This window comes from Eumetopias jubatus, unplaced genomic scaffold (assembly GCF_037043125.1).
Source record: "Eumetopias jubatus isolate StellerSeaLion01/CBP00866 unplaced genomic scaffold, mEumJub1_p1.0 scaffold_7, whole genome shotgun sequence".
NCBI classification, from domain to species: Eukaryota; Metazoa; Chordata; class Mammalia; order Carnivora; family Otariidae; genus Eumetopias; species Eumetopias jubatus.
Genome location: NW_028274813.1, coordinates 105,219,654 through 105,239,191, shown reverse-complemented (window position 1 = coordinate 105,239,191; position 19,538 = coordinate 105,219,654). Strand labels below are relative to the sequence as shown.

General features: G+C 37.3%; 1 protein-coding gene across 1 annotated transcript in view; it reads left to right on the top strand.

The window, feature by feature from the left end:
• Window positions 1-19,538, top strand: part of CLPX (caseinolytic mitochondrial matrix peptidase chaperone subunit X) — a 45,682-nt gene that overhangs the window by 10,717 nt on the left and 15,427 nt on the right. The window contains exons 2-6 of the mRNA XM_028100329.2: window positions 2,175-2,335; window positions 3,325-3,442; window positions 10,332-10,486; window positions 12,603-12,762; window positions 14,777-14,818. Of these exons, the coding sequence (XP_027956130.1) occupies window positions 2,175-2,335; window positions 3,325-3,442; window positions 10,332-10,486; window positions 12,603-12,762; window positions 14,777-14,818 (636 nt within the window). The remainder of the gene's footprint in view (window positions 1-2,174; window positions 2,336-3,324; window positions 3,443-10,331; window positions 10,487-12,602; window positions 12,763-14,776; window positions 14,819-19,538) is intronic.

Genomic DNA, 19,538 nt, shown 5'->3' with positions numbered 1-19,538 from the left:
ATGCAGTCCTCGATCTCACAACCCTGAGACCATGACCTGAGCTGAAATAGAGTCAGATGTTTAACTGACTGAGCCACCCAGGCGCTCCTCAAAGGACGTAATTTTAAACCAGTTTTTGTGTTTGGATACAATATGTACATATGTGCATGATCTCTTAAAAGACCTAACAGATATAGAAATAAAAATTTAAAGGCTGAGTTGAGAATTTTGCAGGGAATAAAATGAGGGAGATAAAATCAGTTTCTTAAAATTTATTTATTAACTTTAACACCTTCCCCCCTTTTTGTTATTACCTGCTAACAGTGCTCTGATACACTGCTGGGAAACTTCCTTCTTTGGGGATTCATTAAGATTCATTAATATATATTAGCCTATGGAGGGTTGTGAGTAGCCCTACAGTACTCAGTACTGAAATCTGTGAATTTTGTTTAACCTAAGACCATTTGATTTTCTTGTGTAGGGAACACGCTTTTATTTTTTTATTTTTATTTTTTAAAGATTTTATTTATTTGAGAGAGAGAGAGGGAGAGAGAGTGAGCACAGCAGGGGGAGCAGCACAGGGAGAGGGAGAAGCAGGCTCCCCCAGTGAGCAGGGAGCCCGATGCTGGGCCTGATCCCAGGACCCTGGGATGATGACCCGAGCCAAAGGCAGATGCCCAACTAACCGAGCCACCCAGGCATCCTGGGGACATGCTTTTAAAGATCAGCTTGGGAAATGCTGCCTTACCGAATGCAGTGTGACTCTTTTGCCACTGACTATATTTTATTTAGGGGTTTATTTTGTATTTATATGAGAAAAACCAGGGGTCAGCCAACAGTGATCCCATGGACCAAAACTGGCCACACCCATTTGTTTACATACTGTTTGTTTTCATGTTACAGAGTAGTTAGAACAGAGACTACATGGCCCAGAAAGCTGAAAATATTTACTATCCTGGTCCTTTACAGAAAAAGTTTGTCACAGAAGTCAGTGATTAACCTATACCTTTTTTAATAATTTTAACTTCAAATATGGTAAAAAGTTAAAATGCTGAAAGCAGGATAGTGGTTACACAGTATTTACTGAATTAAGGTTTTTTATAAGATTGAAACATTTCATTAAAACATGTAGTTAATGAACATGCATAACATTTTAAAGAACATTTGAAGTTTCCATTGTTGCAGATATTATACCCCCCCACCCGTCAGAGACAGGTAAGAGTTTATGTCAATTGCTTATTTTCCTTGGTAGAAATACTGTAAGAAGACTAAGAATATAGGTTGTAAATGGCTTTTTTCCCCTTCAGGTGAGGCAGATGTTGAACTGCTTATCTCTCACACTTTCAAAGAGCCACTCATTGTTACAACCTGGGTGGTCTTTGCTCATTTCCAAACAGGCCCAGAAAGAAACCTCTTTATTTACCTGGAATCTGTAGGCCCAGGTCTGGTCTATTTTTCTTTTTTTTTTTTAAAGATTTTATTTATTTATTAGAGAGAGGGAGAGAGCGCACAAGAAGGGAGAGCAGCAGACAGTGGGAGAAGCAGACTCCCCACTGAGCAAGGAGCCCAATGTGGGACTCGATCCCAGGACCCTGAGATCATGACCTGAGCCAAAGGCAAATGCTTAACCAACTGAGCCACCCAGGCACCCCAGGTCTGGCCTATTTTTAAGGTGGCTTTGCCTCTGTGAAATAAGTCAAGCAGAGAAAGTCAATTATCATATGGTTTCACTTATTTGTGGAACAGAAGGAATAGAATGGAGGACATTAGGAGAAGGAAGGGAAAAATGAAGGGGGGGAAATTGGAGGGAGAGATGAACCATGAGAGACTGTGGACTCTGAAAAACAAACTGAGCGTTTTAGAGGGGAGGGGGGGTGGGGGGATGTGTTAGCCGGGTGATGGGTATTAAGGAGGGCGCATACTGCGTGGAGCACTGGGTGTTAGACAATGAACTGTGGATCACTACATCAAAAACTATTGATGTATTGTATGGTGACTAACATAACATAATAAAAAAAAAGGTGGCTTTGTCTCTGATGGTGTCACTATTTTCTCTACCATTTTGTTACTACTGCTGTGAAAACTATAGCTTTTTGAACCTCGTTTATACTTAAGGAATTTTTGTTTTCAGGGAATTTATTGAAGGCTTGTTAATATTTGATGTGTAGACTAATAAACTTCCATTATATTTCCAGGTATCTCTTGTGGTCGCATTCATATACCTGTTTTAGGAAGGCTCGGGACCTTTGAAACTCAGATTCTACGAAGAGCTCCCTTTAGAACCTTTACAGAAACACCAGCATACTTTGCATCAAAAGATGGGATAAGTAAAGATGGCTCTGGGGATGGAAATAAGGTATTTAACTTTATTGGCATCTATATACACATTTGAGTTCCTTCCTTCAAACAATTAAATGTAATAATAGTATTCTCCATTCTGTCAGTTTATGTTTTCTGTAGGAAATGTGAAATATATAAAATGATATGAAGAATTTTTTGTAATTTTATTTTGTGTTTTAGTTTCAACCATAAAATAGTTTCATAAGCATTGCACTTAGCATTAGTTAAAATTTCTAATACTCCAAAGTAATAAAGAAGCTACATTAAATAATCTATGCAGTCAGCACTCTGTAGGATTGAATTAGGAATAGCCATTTCGTGCTTTCTTAACACAACTCTTAAGAATTCATGGTAGTATAAACCCCACTTTGTTCTCTACCTAAAAATTTTTGGTGTCTCGATGACTTAATGTTGGACTGCTTTGTAGTTAGCAAGTAGATGATCGGTGATTGTATTGGGTCAGTGAATTATTATCAATTTTCTTTATTAAGTGAATTTCACTAACACTTGATTTTATGTTACATGCAAGACAAAATGCTAGGTGCTTTCATATCCACACTTAATCCTAATAGTTTTTCTCATATAAATACAACATAAACCTCCCATTTTAGAGATGAGAAAAGTTAGATTCAAAGAAGTTACGAGTCACTACTTATCATGATAGTAACTTCTGATTCAGTTTCACTAAAATGTATTTTACCTGTAGTAACTTTTTTTCCTAGTGTTTATTGAGTCATGGGAAGAAAGCTGTTTATTACACATGCTGGGTCATACTATGTGAAGAAGGAATACAGATAAATATATGAGTTTACTAGAACTGAATTTATTTTTCTGGTAAATAGATCTTTTGATACCAATGATAGAGATATAAATTATACTAATTTCATTCTGGAAATTATAAAAATTGTAAGATTAATTACAACCTATCTTGCTTATATTTTACATATAAAATGGTTGCCTGAAAGTAATAATTGACACTCTCTTTTTCTCCTCTGCTAACATTAGAAATCAGCAAGTGAGGGAAGCAGTAAAAAATCAGGCTCTGGGAATTCGGGGAAAGGTGGAAACCAGCTGAGGTGTCCTAAGTGTGGTGACTTGTGCACTCATGTAGAGACCTTTGTGTGTAAGTATTACTTCTTCTGTTGTTCTTTTTCTCTTCCTTTTCTATAAATCATAGACTGCATAGAAATATATAAATTATATAAGCCAGAGTAATGTTCTTTCTGAACTTACATGATTCTTATGTTCACCAAATAACTGAAAATCCCCAGGACTGGTAATACTTTGCATGGTGGTATAAGAAATAATTTAAGAAAACTATTTGCTTCTTTTTTTTTTTTTAATATTTTATTTACTTATTTGATAGAGACAGACACAGCAAGAGAGGGAACACAAGCACGGGGAGTGGGAGAGGGAGAAGCAGGCTTCCCGCTGAGTGGGGAGCCCAATGCAGGGCTCGATCCCAGGACCCTGGGATCATGACCTGAGCCGAAGGCAGATGCTTAACGACTGAGCCACCCAGGCGTCCCGATTTGCTTTATTTTGTGTGTGTGTGTGTGTTTATTTCAAATTTGGATTTTGTGAGTGTTCATGTATGTGACAGTCAAGCTGTAGGAGAACCAAGGTTTATTTATTCTATATTACTCTATTCTTCAAATACCTATTGAGCATCTCATACTGCTGGAGAGGTCAGTCATTCAGATATTAAGGTATTTTCCCTCTCTGAGTAACCACAGGAGCTAAGACCTCAGTTCTAGAAAGTGTATAATTATGAATAATTCAGACAGTAAGAGAAGGAAGAAATCAACAGCCCTACTTTTGCTGTTAATGTTGGTACCTCTCTGTGAAATACAAAGATACTACTACAAATCTTTTGTTTTCATGAATCTAATAACTCATTTCCTACATGATTAGAGTTAATGGGTAAGGATTCAAGAGTAGATATGTACATTGAACTACCATGTCAGCCTTCTCCTATATAGTCGGACTGTGAAAAGATCAATGGTGAGGTTTGGCAGAAGTTTGGAGAGGATAGCTGGAGAGGATTCTCTATATTCTAACCCAAATACTGAAACTTTAGTTACAGTTTCACATTTATCATTAATATTAATTGGCCACTATATGAAAAAATCCTGTTAAATGTAGCATGGTTTTACAGTTTTGGAAAGACTTTTTAAAGTGGTTCCATCCAACAGGTGGAATGTTGGAGATTCTCTTCATGGTGTTGCCTTGTAAGAGAGCAAAGAGAAGAATTGGTTTGAATGAATACTAATTTGGTTGCAAAATAAAATGAAAGAACTAGGGCGCCTGGGTGACTCAGTTGGTTAAGCGACTGCCTTCGGCTCAGGTCATGATCCTGGAGTCCCAGAATCAAGTCCTGCGTCGGGCTCACTGCTCAGCGGGGAGTCTGCTTCTCCCTCTGACCCTCTTCCCTCTCGTGCTTTCTATCTCTCATTCTCTCTGTCTGAAATAAATAAATAAAATCTTTAAAAAAAAAATGAAAGAACTAGATGATATTAACTTCTAAATAATGTTTGCTGTTAACAAATTTGGTGTGAAATAATAAAACTCTAAAAGGTCTGAGAATTGCTCAATTCATAATGGCAGTGTCATATTAACATATTTTAATCAAGAGTTTTATCTTTTTTGGGGTGCCTGGGTAGCTCAGTCGGTTAAGCATCTGCCTTTGGCTCAGGTCATGATCTCAGGGTCCTGGGATCGAGCCCCATGTTGGGCTACCTGCTTAGCAGGGAGCCTCCTCCTCCTTCTCCCTCTGCCCCTCCTCCTGCTTGTGCTCTCTATCTCAAATAAATAAATAAAATCTTCAAAAAAAAAAAAAGTTTTATCTTTTTTTTCCCAGAGAAAGATTTCAGTCTTTGTAGACTTAAACAATAATTCCTTAGAGTAAAAAAGGAAAGAAACTAATATTTAATAAATGCTAGTATATACAGTTTTATTCTCACAACCTTTTTTTTTTTCTGGACAAAAATGAGAGTATCCTCATTTTTATAAGTGAAGAAACTAAGACTTAGCAAGTTTAAATAACTCATCCATGGTCCTAGAGCAGTGAAGATTTGCTATTCAGGAGTTCCTATCCCATAGTTTGTGTTTTTTTTCCCCTAAAGATTTATTCTTTAATTGAGAGAGAGCGAGTACACAAGCAGGAGGGGCAGAGGGAGGAGAGAGAGACTCTCAAGCAGACTCCATGCTGAGCCCAGAGCCTGATGCGGGGCTCAGTCTCACAACCGTGAGATCATGTCCTGAGCCAGAATGAGGAGTTGGACACTTAACTGATTGTGCTACGCAAGCACCCCTCTCTCAGACATTTTTAGCAACTGGAATTCTCTAGGGATAAACTAGCTCCTATTGAGATTAAATTTATTTTCCTCTTACACAGGGTTTTCAAAAACTTACCAGGTTGTATTAATCACTGAGAGTGGTTGTTAATCATGCAGATTCTCTCCTTCCCTAAAGATGAGATTCTGTAGATGTTGAGTGGTATCTTAGAATATGTATGTTTAACAATGAGACCAAGTGTGGAAAACATTCTAATGTTACCTAATCAACTCAAGGCTGAGGTTGTTTGCTTTGGGTATTCTAATTGGGGAGGCAGAATGTGGAAGTAGAGAATGGGGAAGAAAAGAATAAAAAAAGAGTAGATACACATAATTGAGTAAGCCAGCATCTGTTGGGACAGCCACTACTAGGCTCAGGAAATAAACAGATGAACGTGACACTGTCCTGTCCTCCGGAGCTTTACTGCACAGGAGTGATAGGCCCCCAACAATGAGACAGGGCCCTCCTGTCTTGATTTTGTTGACCCATAATACAGGTCTCTTTTGAAAGCTGAGGATCTTCTGTGTCTACTCACTGAAAATTGAAGAGTTGTTGAAGCTCAGGTTATTCATTTTGTTTGAATCTACATTTATTTGATTATTGGTTCATAAACGTCTTTTTATGTACTTTTTGATCTTTTATCTTTTTTGTTGTTAGCATTATAAGAAAGAATTATTTATATATTCTGAATACTAGACCTTTATCCAGATATGTGATTTAAATATTTTCTCTCATTTTATGGGTAGTTCTTTCCTTTTAAATACTGTATAGCAGGAATCAACAAACTTTTACTATGAAAGACCAAATAGTAAATATTTTAGGCTTTGTGGGTCCTATAGTCTGTGTTGCAGTTATTCTCCTGTGCTGTTAAAGTGGGAAGCAATCAGAGACAATGTAAATGAATGAGGATCTCTGTGTTTCTGTAAAACTTTGCATATAAACACTGAAATTTGAATTTTGTTTCGATTTTTTCCCAAAGTGTAAAAACTATTAGCTCATGGATCTTGCTGTGTATATTCCACCTCACAAGTATATTTGTAGTGATTTTTATGTTCTCTTACTGTGGTATTATTCTTGTTTGGCTTTGTTGAAATAAAATACCATTTTTATAGGTAGCATTATAAATGCATAGAAAATCATCAGAAATTGGAATAAAAATAATATCTAAGAATTTTTTTTAGGGTTTATTTATTGGGCAGAGAGAGAGAGAGAGACAACGGGGGAGGGAACACAAGCAGAGGGAGTGGGAGAGGGAGAAGCAGAGGGTAAAAGGGTGTCTATCAATGCATCAGCTATAGAATAGCCTGTGTTTAAACCAAAGGTGAACCTGATGTGGGGCTCGATCCCAGCACCCTGGGATTGTGACCTGAGCCAAAGGCAGATGCTTAACGACTGAGCCACCCAGGTGCCCCGAAATTTTTTCTTTTTAGCGAGAGAGTGTGGAGAGAGCACAAGGGGGGAGAGGGAGAGAGCGAGAATCTTGAGCAGGCTCCACTCTCAGCATGGAGCCCGATGCAGGGCTCCATCTCACAACCCTGAGATCATGACCTGAGCTGAAATCAAGAGTCAGACACTTAACCAACTGAGCCACCCAGGCGCCTCTAGCTAAGAAATTTTTTATTATAAGGACTAATATATACTGCTCTTTAGTTTTCTTTTGCCTTTTTAAATAGTAACTTGTCAAACATGAATAGTTTCCCCATTTTTATTTAAGGTAGAACCTTTAGTTTTTTATGTATATAGTACTTTTTGAAGGCTTACTGTACTTACATGTCTTATACAATAGGAATTAAACTTTTCTGTTTGGTTTGGAGATTTTATGTTGGACCCTGAAACTTGTTCAAAATCATGAAGAACTTCATTTAAACAAATCTGGGAAAGTTTTTACTGAGGTAGTCTTTCTGTCATACTATACAAGCATGTTTACTGGGATTAGTATTCTGCATATGAAGGAATATAGTATACCTGTAGTAATCATTTAAAGGAAAGTGGTCTATTTATCCCCTGATAATTTAACAAAATTAGATTTTGCCAGTTGTCTTCAGGAGTAAAAAAGTAAGCATTGCAGTGCTTGTATTTTTTTTCCAAAATAGCATTTTGATAAATTAAATTGAACTTGGGCATATGTTGAATATGTTTCATTGTAAAATTGATATTGTGATACTCGAGTAGAATGTAAGCAACCCTTCTAAAGTAAGCAAAAAGGGATGCAATCTGTTGTTTAGTCTCTTTCCCTTTGACCTAATTTCTTTAGAGAAATATTTTGTTCTTGTGTTCTCAAGCCAGATATTCCTGTCATTCAGCATGAACTAGATCAGAGGCTTCTCTGCCTTTAATCCTTGCCTTGTTTACCATCAGTAACAGCTGTAAGGTGATGCTTTATTTTAAAGTGAAGGCATTGACTATCTTCACATTGGTAGAGAATGCTGATAATGTATTGGGGTTTGTGTGAATCAAAGGTACTTGGAATAGCTTGGTCTTTTTCTTTAGGTAAGCATTTGTAGTGATCAATACATAGAAAATATGGATGATCTCTCTTCTAGCTTAAAATTTGCTGCTAGGGACACCTGGGTGGCTCAGTCAGTTAAGCAGCTGCCTTTAGCTCAGGTCATGATCCCAAGGTCCTGGGATCGAGCCCCGAGTTGGGCTCTCTGCTTAGTGGGGAGTCTACTTCTTCCTCTCCCTCTGCTCTTGTTCTCTCTCTCTCAAGTAAATAAATAAAAAATAAAATTTGCTGCTAGAATTTATCCAGAATGTATTTTTGATTAGCCTTGTGTTTAAGAATATATACATAAATATTAAATTGATTGAATTAATAGTTAGATTTATTTTTGAAATACAGAATTGTCTGTTTTTTGGTTTTTGTTGTTGTTTTTTTTTAAAGTTAGATTATTTTGTGAAGATTTAGGTGTGCTTACCAGTACAGTTTTTCTGGTAAACTATGGATAGGTAGTTATAATATTCCCAAAAGAGAGAGATTTTCATAGTTTTATTTTTTTTAATTTAAATTCAGTGTAATTAACATATACTGTAGTATTAGTTTCAGAAGTTGAATTCAGTAATTTATCAGTTGCATACAACACCCAGTGCTCATTCCATCAAGTGCCCTCCTTAATGCCTATCAGCCAGTTACCCCATCCCCCTACATACCTCCCCTCCAGCAACACTCAGGTTGATCATAGTTAAGAGTCTCATGGTTTACCTCCCTCTGTTTTCCTCTTATTTTTCCTTCCCTTCTCCTATGTTCGTCTGTTTTGTTTCTTAAATTCCATATATGAGTGTAATCATATGTTTTTATTTGTCTTTCTCTGACCGACTTATTTCGCTTAGCATAATGCTCTCTAGTTCTATCCCACATCATTGCAGATGGCAAGATTTCATTCTTTTTGTTGGCTGAGTAATATTCCTCTGTGTGTGTGTGTGTGTGTGTGTGTGTGTGTGTGTGTGTGTGTACACACTACATCTTCTTTATCCATTCATCTGTCAGTGGACATCTGGGCTCTTTCCATATTTTGGCTATTGTGGACATTGTTGCTATAAACATTGGGGTACACGTGTCCCTTCAGAGATTCTCATAGTTTTAAAAATTATTTTTCTTTGCAGTTTTAGCTGTCTAGTTAGATTACACAAAGGTAACACAAAAATGTATTACCCAGACCTACAAACATCTAAGTAATTCCTGTGTATCATTTGCTCTGTATCTGTTAGTAATCTGTGTGAGATTCTCTTCTGTGCTGCTTTCCAAGCCCCGCCCCCCCCGCCCTGTCCTATTACCATTAGTAGGGTTAGGCTTGGAGAAGATTAAGAGTGTATGTCCATATACCTATATCCTATAGCTGTGTTTTAGAAGGAGAGAGAAAAAAAGAAATCACCTTTGGTTTAACAGGATATTCTATAGCTGATGCATTGATACTGAGACACCCTTTTACCCTCACTTTTATTTTTTAATTTTAAAAAATTTTTTTACCCTCACTTTTAATTGTTCCTGTGTTGTTTTCAAAAGCTGTATGATTATCTTTAAATTAAGTCAGTATGAGTGACAGTGTTATTTTGTTAGTTTCTTAGTGGTTTTTAGGTCAAAGAAATAGGAATTAGTAGAGTTGTTAAAAATGAAAATAAGGCATGAAACAATTTTATATATTTACCAAGTCAAGGTTTTAAAAATGCTGATAGGTTTGAAAAGAACCTAAAAGAACATATACATATATATTTTCCCCCACATTTTTAGGGATTGAAATTGATTTCTCTCAACTTCTGTGTATATTTGAAATTTTTCGTAAGAAAATGTTGGAAAAATAGAAGAATTTACTTGTGACTTTTTTCACAGTTTTTTCATTCAAGTATTTCAGGAAAATAAATGATTAATATTTTTATAGTGCTTCTTTTCTAAAATAGATTTAATGAATGGGGAGTTGAACGAACATCAACTAATCTTTTCTCTTAATGAAGTGTATCACAAAATGAAAGAACCTCATGGAAATGAACAAAATGTGATTCACTGAACTCTTCTGTTTCTGTATCTTAGGTATAAACTAAGTTGTTTGTTGTGGCTAGTGGAATGAACTACAAGCCTACTTTTTGTCAAGTACTTAGTTTTCATTTACAGTGAGTCTCTAAGGTTAAACACTATTTAAATTATTTACTTTTCCTCTGCTGATCTTTCTTTCCTTTTACAGCATCCACCCGCTTTGTGAAGTGTGAAAAATGTCATCATTTTTTTGTTGTACTATCTGAAGCAGACTCAAAGAAAAGCATAATTAAAGAACCTGAATCAGCAGCAGAAGCTGTAAAATTGGCATTCCAACAGAAACCACCTCCTCCCCCCAAGAAGGTATAGGTCTTAGCTCAGTCCTTTAAGCACTTTATCTTTTTTTTTTTAATTTTTTATTGTTATGTTAATCACCATATATTACATCATTAGTTTTTGGTGCAGTGTTCCATGATTCATTGTTTGTTCATAACACCCAGTGCTCCATGCAGAACGTGCCCTCCTCAATACCCATCACCAGGCTAACCCATCCCCCTACCCCCCTCCCCTCTAGAACCCTCAGTTTGTTTTTCAGAGTCCATCATCTCTCATGGTTCGTCTCCCCCTCTGACATACTCCCCTTTTCTTCCTCTCCTGTTATCTTCTTTTTCTTTTTTCTTAAAATATGTTGCGTTGTTTCAGAAGTACAGAACTGTGATTCAACAGTCTTGCACAATTCACAGTGCTCACCGTAGCACATACCCTCCCCAATGTCTATCACCCAGCCACCCCATCCCTCCCACCCCCAACCACTCCAGTAACACTCAGTTTCTTTCCTGAGATTGAGAATTCCTCATATCAGTGAGGTCATGTGATACATGTCTTTCTCTGATTGACTTATTTCACTCAGCATAACACCCTCCAGTTCCATCCACGTCGTTGCAAATGGCAAGATCTCATTTAAGCACTTTATCTTGAAAACATTTCATTGCTCCCCTCTCCCAGTTTATATAGGATCTTAATACTAGTACCTAAACAAGTATTAAATTCTTAATATGGACTATATCTGGCTAAATTCTTTTTGATATTTGATACTTGGAATTTAGGTATGGAGTCCGTTGTTATTTTCCCATGTCGTGATTATGGCATTCAGCAATGAAATATAGTTGGATGATTATTAAAATAGTGTTAATACTAAATTAATCTAAAATGATATCCATAAAATTGAGCAGTTATGGATTTATTTTTCTTAGTTTGGGCCCCTAAATAACACCAGCCTGCAATTTCTCCCCATAAATTAGTCTACTTTATGATAAAATAGTCTCAGTCTAACAATGGAAACAAGCAATTTTTTCATGGCCGGTGTGCCAGGGATGTCCTATATAGCGTTGTGGCTTTTGTGGTGGGGGCTCCTTCCAAGAGTCTTAGGCAGATTGTGATCTGGCCATTTCAGACATGGCAGAGTATATCACCAGTTAGATTATTCTTACCTTCTGCCTCAGTGTAGCTTTTTTCTGCTATAAGACACCAGTGCATTTATTTCTACCTCCAAATAATGCTGTAGTAGATTTAGTAATTCATTATTATATTATTAATTATTAATAATTCAATTTGTGAGGAATCAAGATTTTAAAAACCATAATAAAATGCATATGGTCAGCAACTAAAGAATTTGTCATGTAAAAATAAATAATGAAATGAAAAATATAGCTATTAACCTTTATATCCTCCACTAAATTTGTGTAGACTTTAGACCCAAGAGTTCAAAAATATGCATTTTAACTATTTTTAGAAGTTAGTATTAACAGTTAATTTCTATTTAGTAAAAGCTAAAGGAATTTACCCCAGGTTCCAGGCTGTTAACAATATCCAAGTATCAAACAGAGTTTCCAAGTAAAGTTTTTTAGATTGCCATTTAGATAAATGAGTAGCTTTAAAGTTAATGTCTGAGAAAAAACTCAAACATACAAATGCTCGTAATGGCTTTGATTATATAATGCTTTTTTGAAAATAGTTGTATGTTATTTCTGTGAAGAATATCATTCCTATGACTGAGAGAGGTATAAAAAGGATTTATTTTAATGATTTACGTTAATGGTGATATCTTTAGACCCCTGGTGACAAATGTAGGTATTCTAAGTGACTTAAATAATTAACTCTTAAAAATTAGGATTAGGATAAATGGCATTGTGTATAGAATAGAAATTGACAGAACATTAGAAGAGTGCAGTGATAATTTGTTAAGCTAAAGGACAAACGAATTGTGTTTTGTCCACTTAGGTTTGGGGCCTCTGAATCATTGTACATAGATATCCTACCCTGTGGCCATACAGTATGGCCATACCTTGGCGTTTTGTTTTTGATGAATCTTTGTACAAATTTAAAACTAAGCAAATATGCTCAGTGTATAACTTCTTAATGTGTGTGCATTTTTTGTGATAGGTCATAGTAAATTAATTCATAACTAATCATTTTTCAGATTTATAACTACCTCGACAAGTATGTTGTTGGCCAGTCATTTGCTAAGAAGGTGCTTTCGGTTGCTGTGTACAATCATTATAAGAGAATATATAACAATATCCCAGCTAATCTGAGACAGCAAGCAGAGGTTGAGAAGCAGACGTCCTTAACACCTAGAGGTTAGTGTTTTGATAACTGACCAAAATAGAGGTTACTGTGCTTAAGGTAATCTTTATTTGCAACTCCTTGCTTTTATCCTAAAATACTTTTAGTATAGTACAACATTTTTCAAAGTGCAGGCCTCTTGCCATTAGTGGATCATGAAATTCTTTTGGTAGATTGCCAACAACATTTTTTTTTTTTAATTAATAGATGTGAATAGAAAATACCAGAGTACATTAACTTGTAGTTAATGTATTCTTTCATAAAACTTTTATTTTCAGTATATGTGCATGGGTCCTGAGTCACAGAGTAAAATGTATTTCTTACCAAGGGTCTTAGTGAAAAATGTTTGAAAGTCACAGAAGTAGAGATTGAGACACCATCTTTGAATTGTAGACTTCACCACAACTAGTTCCTCATGACCAGATCATGTGTCTCGGTCAGAGACATATGAAGATAGATGATAACTGTCACAGAACATATCCGGCATTCTTTGCTTTTTAGGCCCCAGCCGAAGGGTGTAAGATTAAGGGCAGATTTGTGTAATTCCTATTAACGATAGATTCTAATATACCAATACACTATATAATCTCAATTTACTGTAGGTAATAATATGTGTTATATTAATAGAATGATATTTTTAAAAACTATGAATAGAATAAAATGCAAAAATTTTTAAGGTGTGTTTGTTTTTAATTGGCCAGGAGCACTGATTTCTTACTTAGGCCTATGATCGATCATTTTATTTTTAAATTTTTTATTGTTATGTTAATCACCATACATTACATCATTAGTTTTTGATGTAGTGTTCCATGATTCATTGTTTGTGCATAACACCCAGTGCTCCACGCAGAATATGCCCTCTTTAATACCCATCACCAGGCTAACTCATCCCCCCACCCCCCTCCCCTCTAGAAACCTCAGTTTGTTTTTCAGAGTCCATCGTCTCTCATGGTCCGTCTCCCCCTCATTTTATTTATTTTTAAAGATTTTATTTATTTATTTGAGAGAGAGAGCACGAGCAGGGGGAGGAGCAGAGGGAGAAGCACACTCCCCACTGAGTAGGGAGCCAGATGCAAGGCTTGATCCCAGGACCCAGAGATCATGACCTGAGCCGAAGGCAGACGCTTAACCAAGTGAGTCACCCAGGCACCCCTGTAGTCTATCATTTTACGTACTTTAAGTCATCATTTTACAATTTGAGGGAATTCTGCTAAATATTTACATTTATAAAACTATAATATCTTTTGATTATTTTTGGTAACTTACTGGCTTAAAGAAGACAACTTGCTCACTTGTTGAACTTACTGTAAAATAGTTATATGGTAGTATCAGTTTTTTATTTTTAGAAAATGTAAGTCATGGGGCGCCTGGGTGGCTCATTCGTAAGCGTCTGCCTTCGGCTCAGGTCATGATCCCCGGGTCCTGGGATCGAGCTCTGCATCCGGCTCCCTGCTCTGCAGGAGGCCTGCTTCTCCCTCTCCCGCTCCCCCTGGTTGTGTTCCCTCTCTCGCTGTCTCTCTCTCTCTCTGTCAAATAAATAAATAAAATCTTAAAAAAAAAGAAAATGTAAGTCATATATCGGAAAACATGGAACCTTCATATTTTTATAGAGTCCAAATAGCACTGTCTAGTCATGAAGCAAAACGATTTTTTTTCTGGTCCCTTCAGTCAGCAAATCAGTAGTTAAGCTATTCTAGGTACTGGAAAAGCAGATGGTTGTGTTTATGGTATGAGGGGTTTCAACTTTTGTTGAAGACTTAAATGATTACTACCCTTTTTAAAATACCAACTTAGTATTTGACAGATGTGAATGTTAGCAATTGGACATCCATCATTAACATGTTTGGGTTTTTTTAATATAGAAAGGATGTAACATATAGATTCTTTCATACTGTGAAAAGCTACAAAAACAATGAACACATTCTTTATGTATATTTGGAAGAGGGCAAGAAGTGAGATATTCCTTGTTTGTTCCTCTAAACTAAGCAAATATATATGTTCATGTTGTCCTTTTATCCTCTTTCTTAGAGTTAGAAATAAGAAGACGGGAGGACGAGTACCGATTTACAAGTAAGTGACCTCTCCTCAGGTCTTCCTCTGTAGTAATTCTTCCTTTTGAGATTTAACTCAGTGAAGTATGTCAGTAGTAGTAATGATAGACATGTATTTGCTCATGTATTACCAAGAAAGATATTGTATGTTATATGAACATGTTTATGATACATGGTATGTATAACTTTGGAACAGTTTTTCATAGCTAATTTGTGTAGTTTGTATATGTTGGGTTACTTCAGATATTTGATTTTATCTTTTCTGTTGTGATATTTCTTTCTTTCTTTTTATAGATTGTATTTATTTATTTGACAGAGAGAGACACAGCAAGAGAGGGAACACAAGCAGGGGAGAGTGGGAGAGGGAGAAGCAGGCTTCCCGTGGAGCAGGGAGCCCGACGCGGGGCTCGATCCCAGGACGCTGGGATCATGACCTGAGCCAAAGGCAGACACCCAATGACTGAGCCACCCAGGCGCCCCCTGTTGTGATATTTCTTAAAGCGTAATGCAGAGAAATATGTATAGTTTTTCTCTATAAATATAGATCTGCATGCATATTAACAGGAATTGTATTTTTTTTTAAATCTGTAGCTTGCTATTTTATCTTTTTTCCCCTATACAATTAGTGGCCTGCTTATATGTGACAGAAATTTTTGGAGAGGTAGGTTAGGTTATCTTTTAGCTTCCCTTTATCAGAAACACTTTTTTTTGGTGTTTATGAAACTTGGTATAGCCTTGCAAATTATGAATAAGCCCCAACTCACTGTTTCCAGCCTGGGATTGCCCCTATAAGCATCAGATGGTCTGATGGGAGGGTATGGAAGGACCTGATATCCTAAGGATTGTGGCCATTCTGATGTCTTGCATCCATTCCCATTATGTAGTTGCACAGATGGTAAAGGTTCATAAAAAGATCCAGACTGCCTTTAGTTTCAGTAATTAATTAAGTTAATTACTGAATAAATAATTCAGTAATTAAAATAAATTCAGTAATTAAAATAACGAACAAATAGATAAACGCCTGTGAACGCTTCTCACAAGTTTGGTACTTTTACATTTGCCTTCGAACCAAGATACATTATTTTTTAAATTAATTAATTAATTTAGCACAAATGACCCGGGGAGAGGTGCAGAAGGAGAGGGAGAGAGAATCTCCACACCTAGCACAGAGCCTGATGAGGGGGTCGATCTCGTGACCCTGAGATCATGACCTGAGCCAAAATCAAGAGTCAGACACTTGACTGAGCCACATAGCTGCCCCAAACCAAGATACATTATATAGCTATTATTTGAAATATACTGTATATGCAGGATGAGCCATGAGAACATGACTAGTTTACCAACTCTGGCATGAGAGCTATTACATGTAATAAAATTGTATTATCTCTAGTTACACTTAAATTGTATGGAAATAATGATTATATCATGCATGGTAGAGGGGCGCCTGGCTGGCTTAGTTGGTTAAGCGTCTGCCTTCAGCTCGGGTCATGATCTGGGATCGAGCCCCACATCGGACTCCCTACTCAGTGGGGAGTCTGCTTCTCCCTCTGCCCCTCACCCTGCTCTCATGCCTTCTCTCTTGCTCTCTCAAATAAAATCTTTAAATACAATGCAGTAGAATTAGATTATATATAAGAATATAAGATCTAGGGACACCTGGGTGTCTCAGTCAGTTGAGCGTCTGCCTTCGGCTGAGGTTGTGATCGAGTCCCACATCGGGCTCCTTGCTCAGCACGGGGCCTGCTCCTTCCTCTGTCTCCTGCTCTCCCTGGTTGTGCTTTCTCTCTCTCTGACAAATTAATAAAATCTTTAAAAAAATAAATAAGATCTAAATAAACCCATGTATAATTTATATTTTCTAATCCAAAAATATAATCAGTTGTGCTGTCAATACTATATTCAAGGGGTGCCTGGGTGGCGCAGTCAGTTAAGCATCTGACTTCAGCTCAGGTCATGATCTCAGGGTCCTGAGATCAAGCCCCTCATTGGACTCCCTGCTCAGCGGAGAGCCTGCTTCTTCCTCTCCCTCTCTCTCTCCCCCTACTTATGCTCTCTCTCTCAACCTTTCAAATAAATAAAGAAGATCCTTTAAAAAATACTATATTCATAAATTTGGACAGATAGCTAGTGAAACTAGCATGAATTTATAAAGAAAAATCTATAGTGAATATTTTGAAAGATACATATGTAGTGATTTAATGTAACTTAAATGGTAACAAGTAACACTTAAGAACTTTTACTAGGTAAAACCAATTTGTATTTATGTATATTGATTGACTTAAAGTAATATTTTAAAAGCTTAAATAGAATTTATTTTCATGTATAGTTTCATCTTGTCCTATGAGGGATTTTAGGTTCTAAAGTTAGGGCATTAGGCCAAAATGATACATAATCGAAATATTCTTTAATGTTTCTTTTAGAAATCACATGTCAGAGATCAACATACTACTCTCAGACTGGTGGGGTTTTTTTTCCCATCATTGGACCATGTTTTTCTTCAGTTGAGCACCACATGAAACAACTGGCTTGCATTTGGGCTATGTTATATAAATACTTAAACATTAGGGAAATAGCAATACTGATAAATTCTTTTATAACATTTATAAAACTCTGCCAGGCACAGTTCTCAGTGTTTTACATATTTTAACTGATTTAATCTTCTTAAAACCTGTGAGACAGAAACTATTATTTTCACACCCATTTTATAGGTAAGAAAACAAAGTACAGAAATTTTAAGTAATTTGTCCGGGGCCACATGGCTGATGAGCTCCGTGCAACTAACCATACACTAGTCTGCTCACTCATGGAGAGCTGTTCATACTTTGAGATGCAGAAACAGACTAACTGAAAGGACAGGAGAGTTAGCTCAAGTTTACTCTGGAGCATATTTTCATGAAATGGAATGACAGGGACGCCTGGGTGGTTCAGTCAGTTAAGTGTCTGCCTTCGGCTCAGGTCATGATCCCAAGGTCCTGGGATCAAGTCCTTCATCAGGGCTCTTTGCTCAGCGCAGAGCCTGCTTCTCCCTCTGTCCCTCTCCCCACTTGTGCGCGCTCTCTCTCTCTCTCTCTCTCTCTCATAAATAAATAAAATCTTAAAAAAAAAAAAAGAAATCGAATGACAAACATGTACTATTTACTCCTCTTTTTGTTTTTTTTTTTCAACGATTTTTATTTATTTGACGGAGAGAGTACAACCAGGGGGAATGGCAGAGGGAGATGGAGAAGCAGGCCCCCAGCTGAGCAGGGAGCTCCATGGGGGCTTGATCCTGTGACCCCAGGATCATGACCTGAGTGGAAGGCACACGGTTGACCCACTGAGCCACCCAGATGCCCATAAATTTTCCTCTTTTTAAAATTTAAATTAGGGGTGCCTGGGTGGCTCAGTCGTTAAGTGTCAGCCTTCAGCTCAGGTCATGATCTCAGGGTCCTGGGATCGAGCCCCCCCATCAGACTCCCTGCTCTGCGGGAAGCCTGCTTCTCCCTCTCCCACTCCACCTGCTTATGTTCCCTCTCTTGCTGTGTCTCTCTCTGTCAAATAAATAAATAAAATCTTAAAAAATAAATAAAATAAAATTTTAAATTAAATTGGGGTGCCTGGCTGGCTCAGTTGGTTAAGCAACTGCCTTCGGCTCTGGTCATGATCCTGGGGTCCTGGGATCGAGTCCCACATCAGGCTCCTTGCTCAGCAGGGAGCCTGCTTCTCCCTCTCCCTCTCCCTGCTACTCTACCAGCTTGTGCCCTCTCTGTCAAATAAATAAATAAATAATCTTTAAAAAAATTTCTAAAATTTAAATTAGGGGCACCTGGGTGGCTCAGTCATTGGGCGTCTGCCTTCGGCTCAGGTCATGATCCCAGGGTCCTGGGATCGAGCCCCACGTCCGGCTTCCTGCTCTGCGGGAAGCCTGCTTCTCCTTCTCCCACTCCCCCTGCTTGTGTTCCCTCTCTCACTGTGTCTTTCTCTGTCAAATAAATAAATCAATAAAATCTTAAAAAATAAAATTTAAATTAAATTGGGGTGCCTGGGTGGCTCAGTGGGTTAAGCATCTGCCTTAGCTTCAGGTCATAATCCCAGGGTCCTGGGATCAAGCCGCACATCAGGCTCCCTGATCAGTGAGGCGGGGTGTGGGGGGGTTCTGTTTCTCTCTCTCCCCCTGCCTCACACCCCATTTGTGTGTGCGCATGCGTGCCTCTCTCTCAAATAAATAAAATCTTTAAAAATTTTTAACTTAAATCATCGCTTAAGTTAAATACATTTATTCTGTGACTCCACTCTAGTTAATATGCTGCTTGCAATTTTGTTCCAATTAGTCACCTAAATAATTTTTCCCATCGGGCCAGCCTATACTCGGGCCTAAACCCATCCTATATTGTCACAATTTCTAACTAGATTTTACTGAAAAAAAACATTTTCATTTACTATAAGGGACAACTAACTAAACCTGTGTAGGAGACAACATTTTTTTCCCTGATGTGGATCAAAATGAGGCACAGCATTGTGAATTATTCAGTAATAATTAACCCTCAGATGTAGCACAATTTAAATTAAAATGTTAATTGAATTCCTGTTTCTTAAAAAAAAAATTTATGTATTTATTTATTTATTTATTTGAGAGAGAGAACAAGAATTAGAGGGAGAGAGAATCTGAAACACTCCCTGCTGAGTGCAGAGCCCCATGCGTGGCTCAACTGCAAGATCATTACCTAAGCCAAGACCAAGAGTCCGGCATTTTACCGACT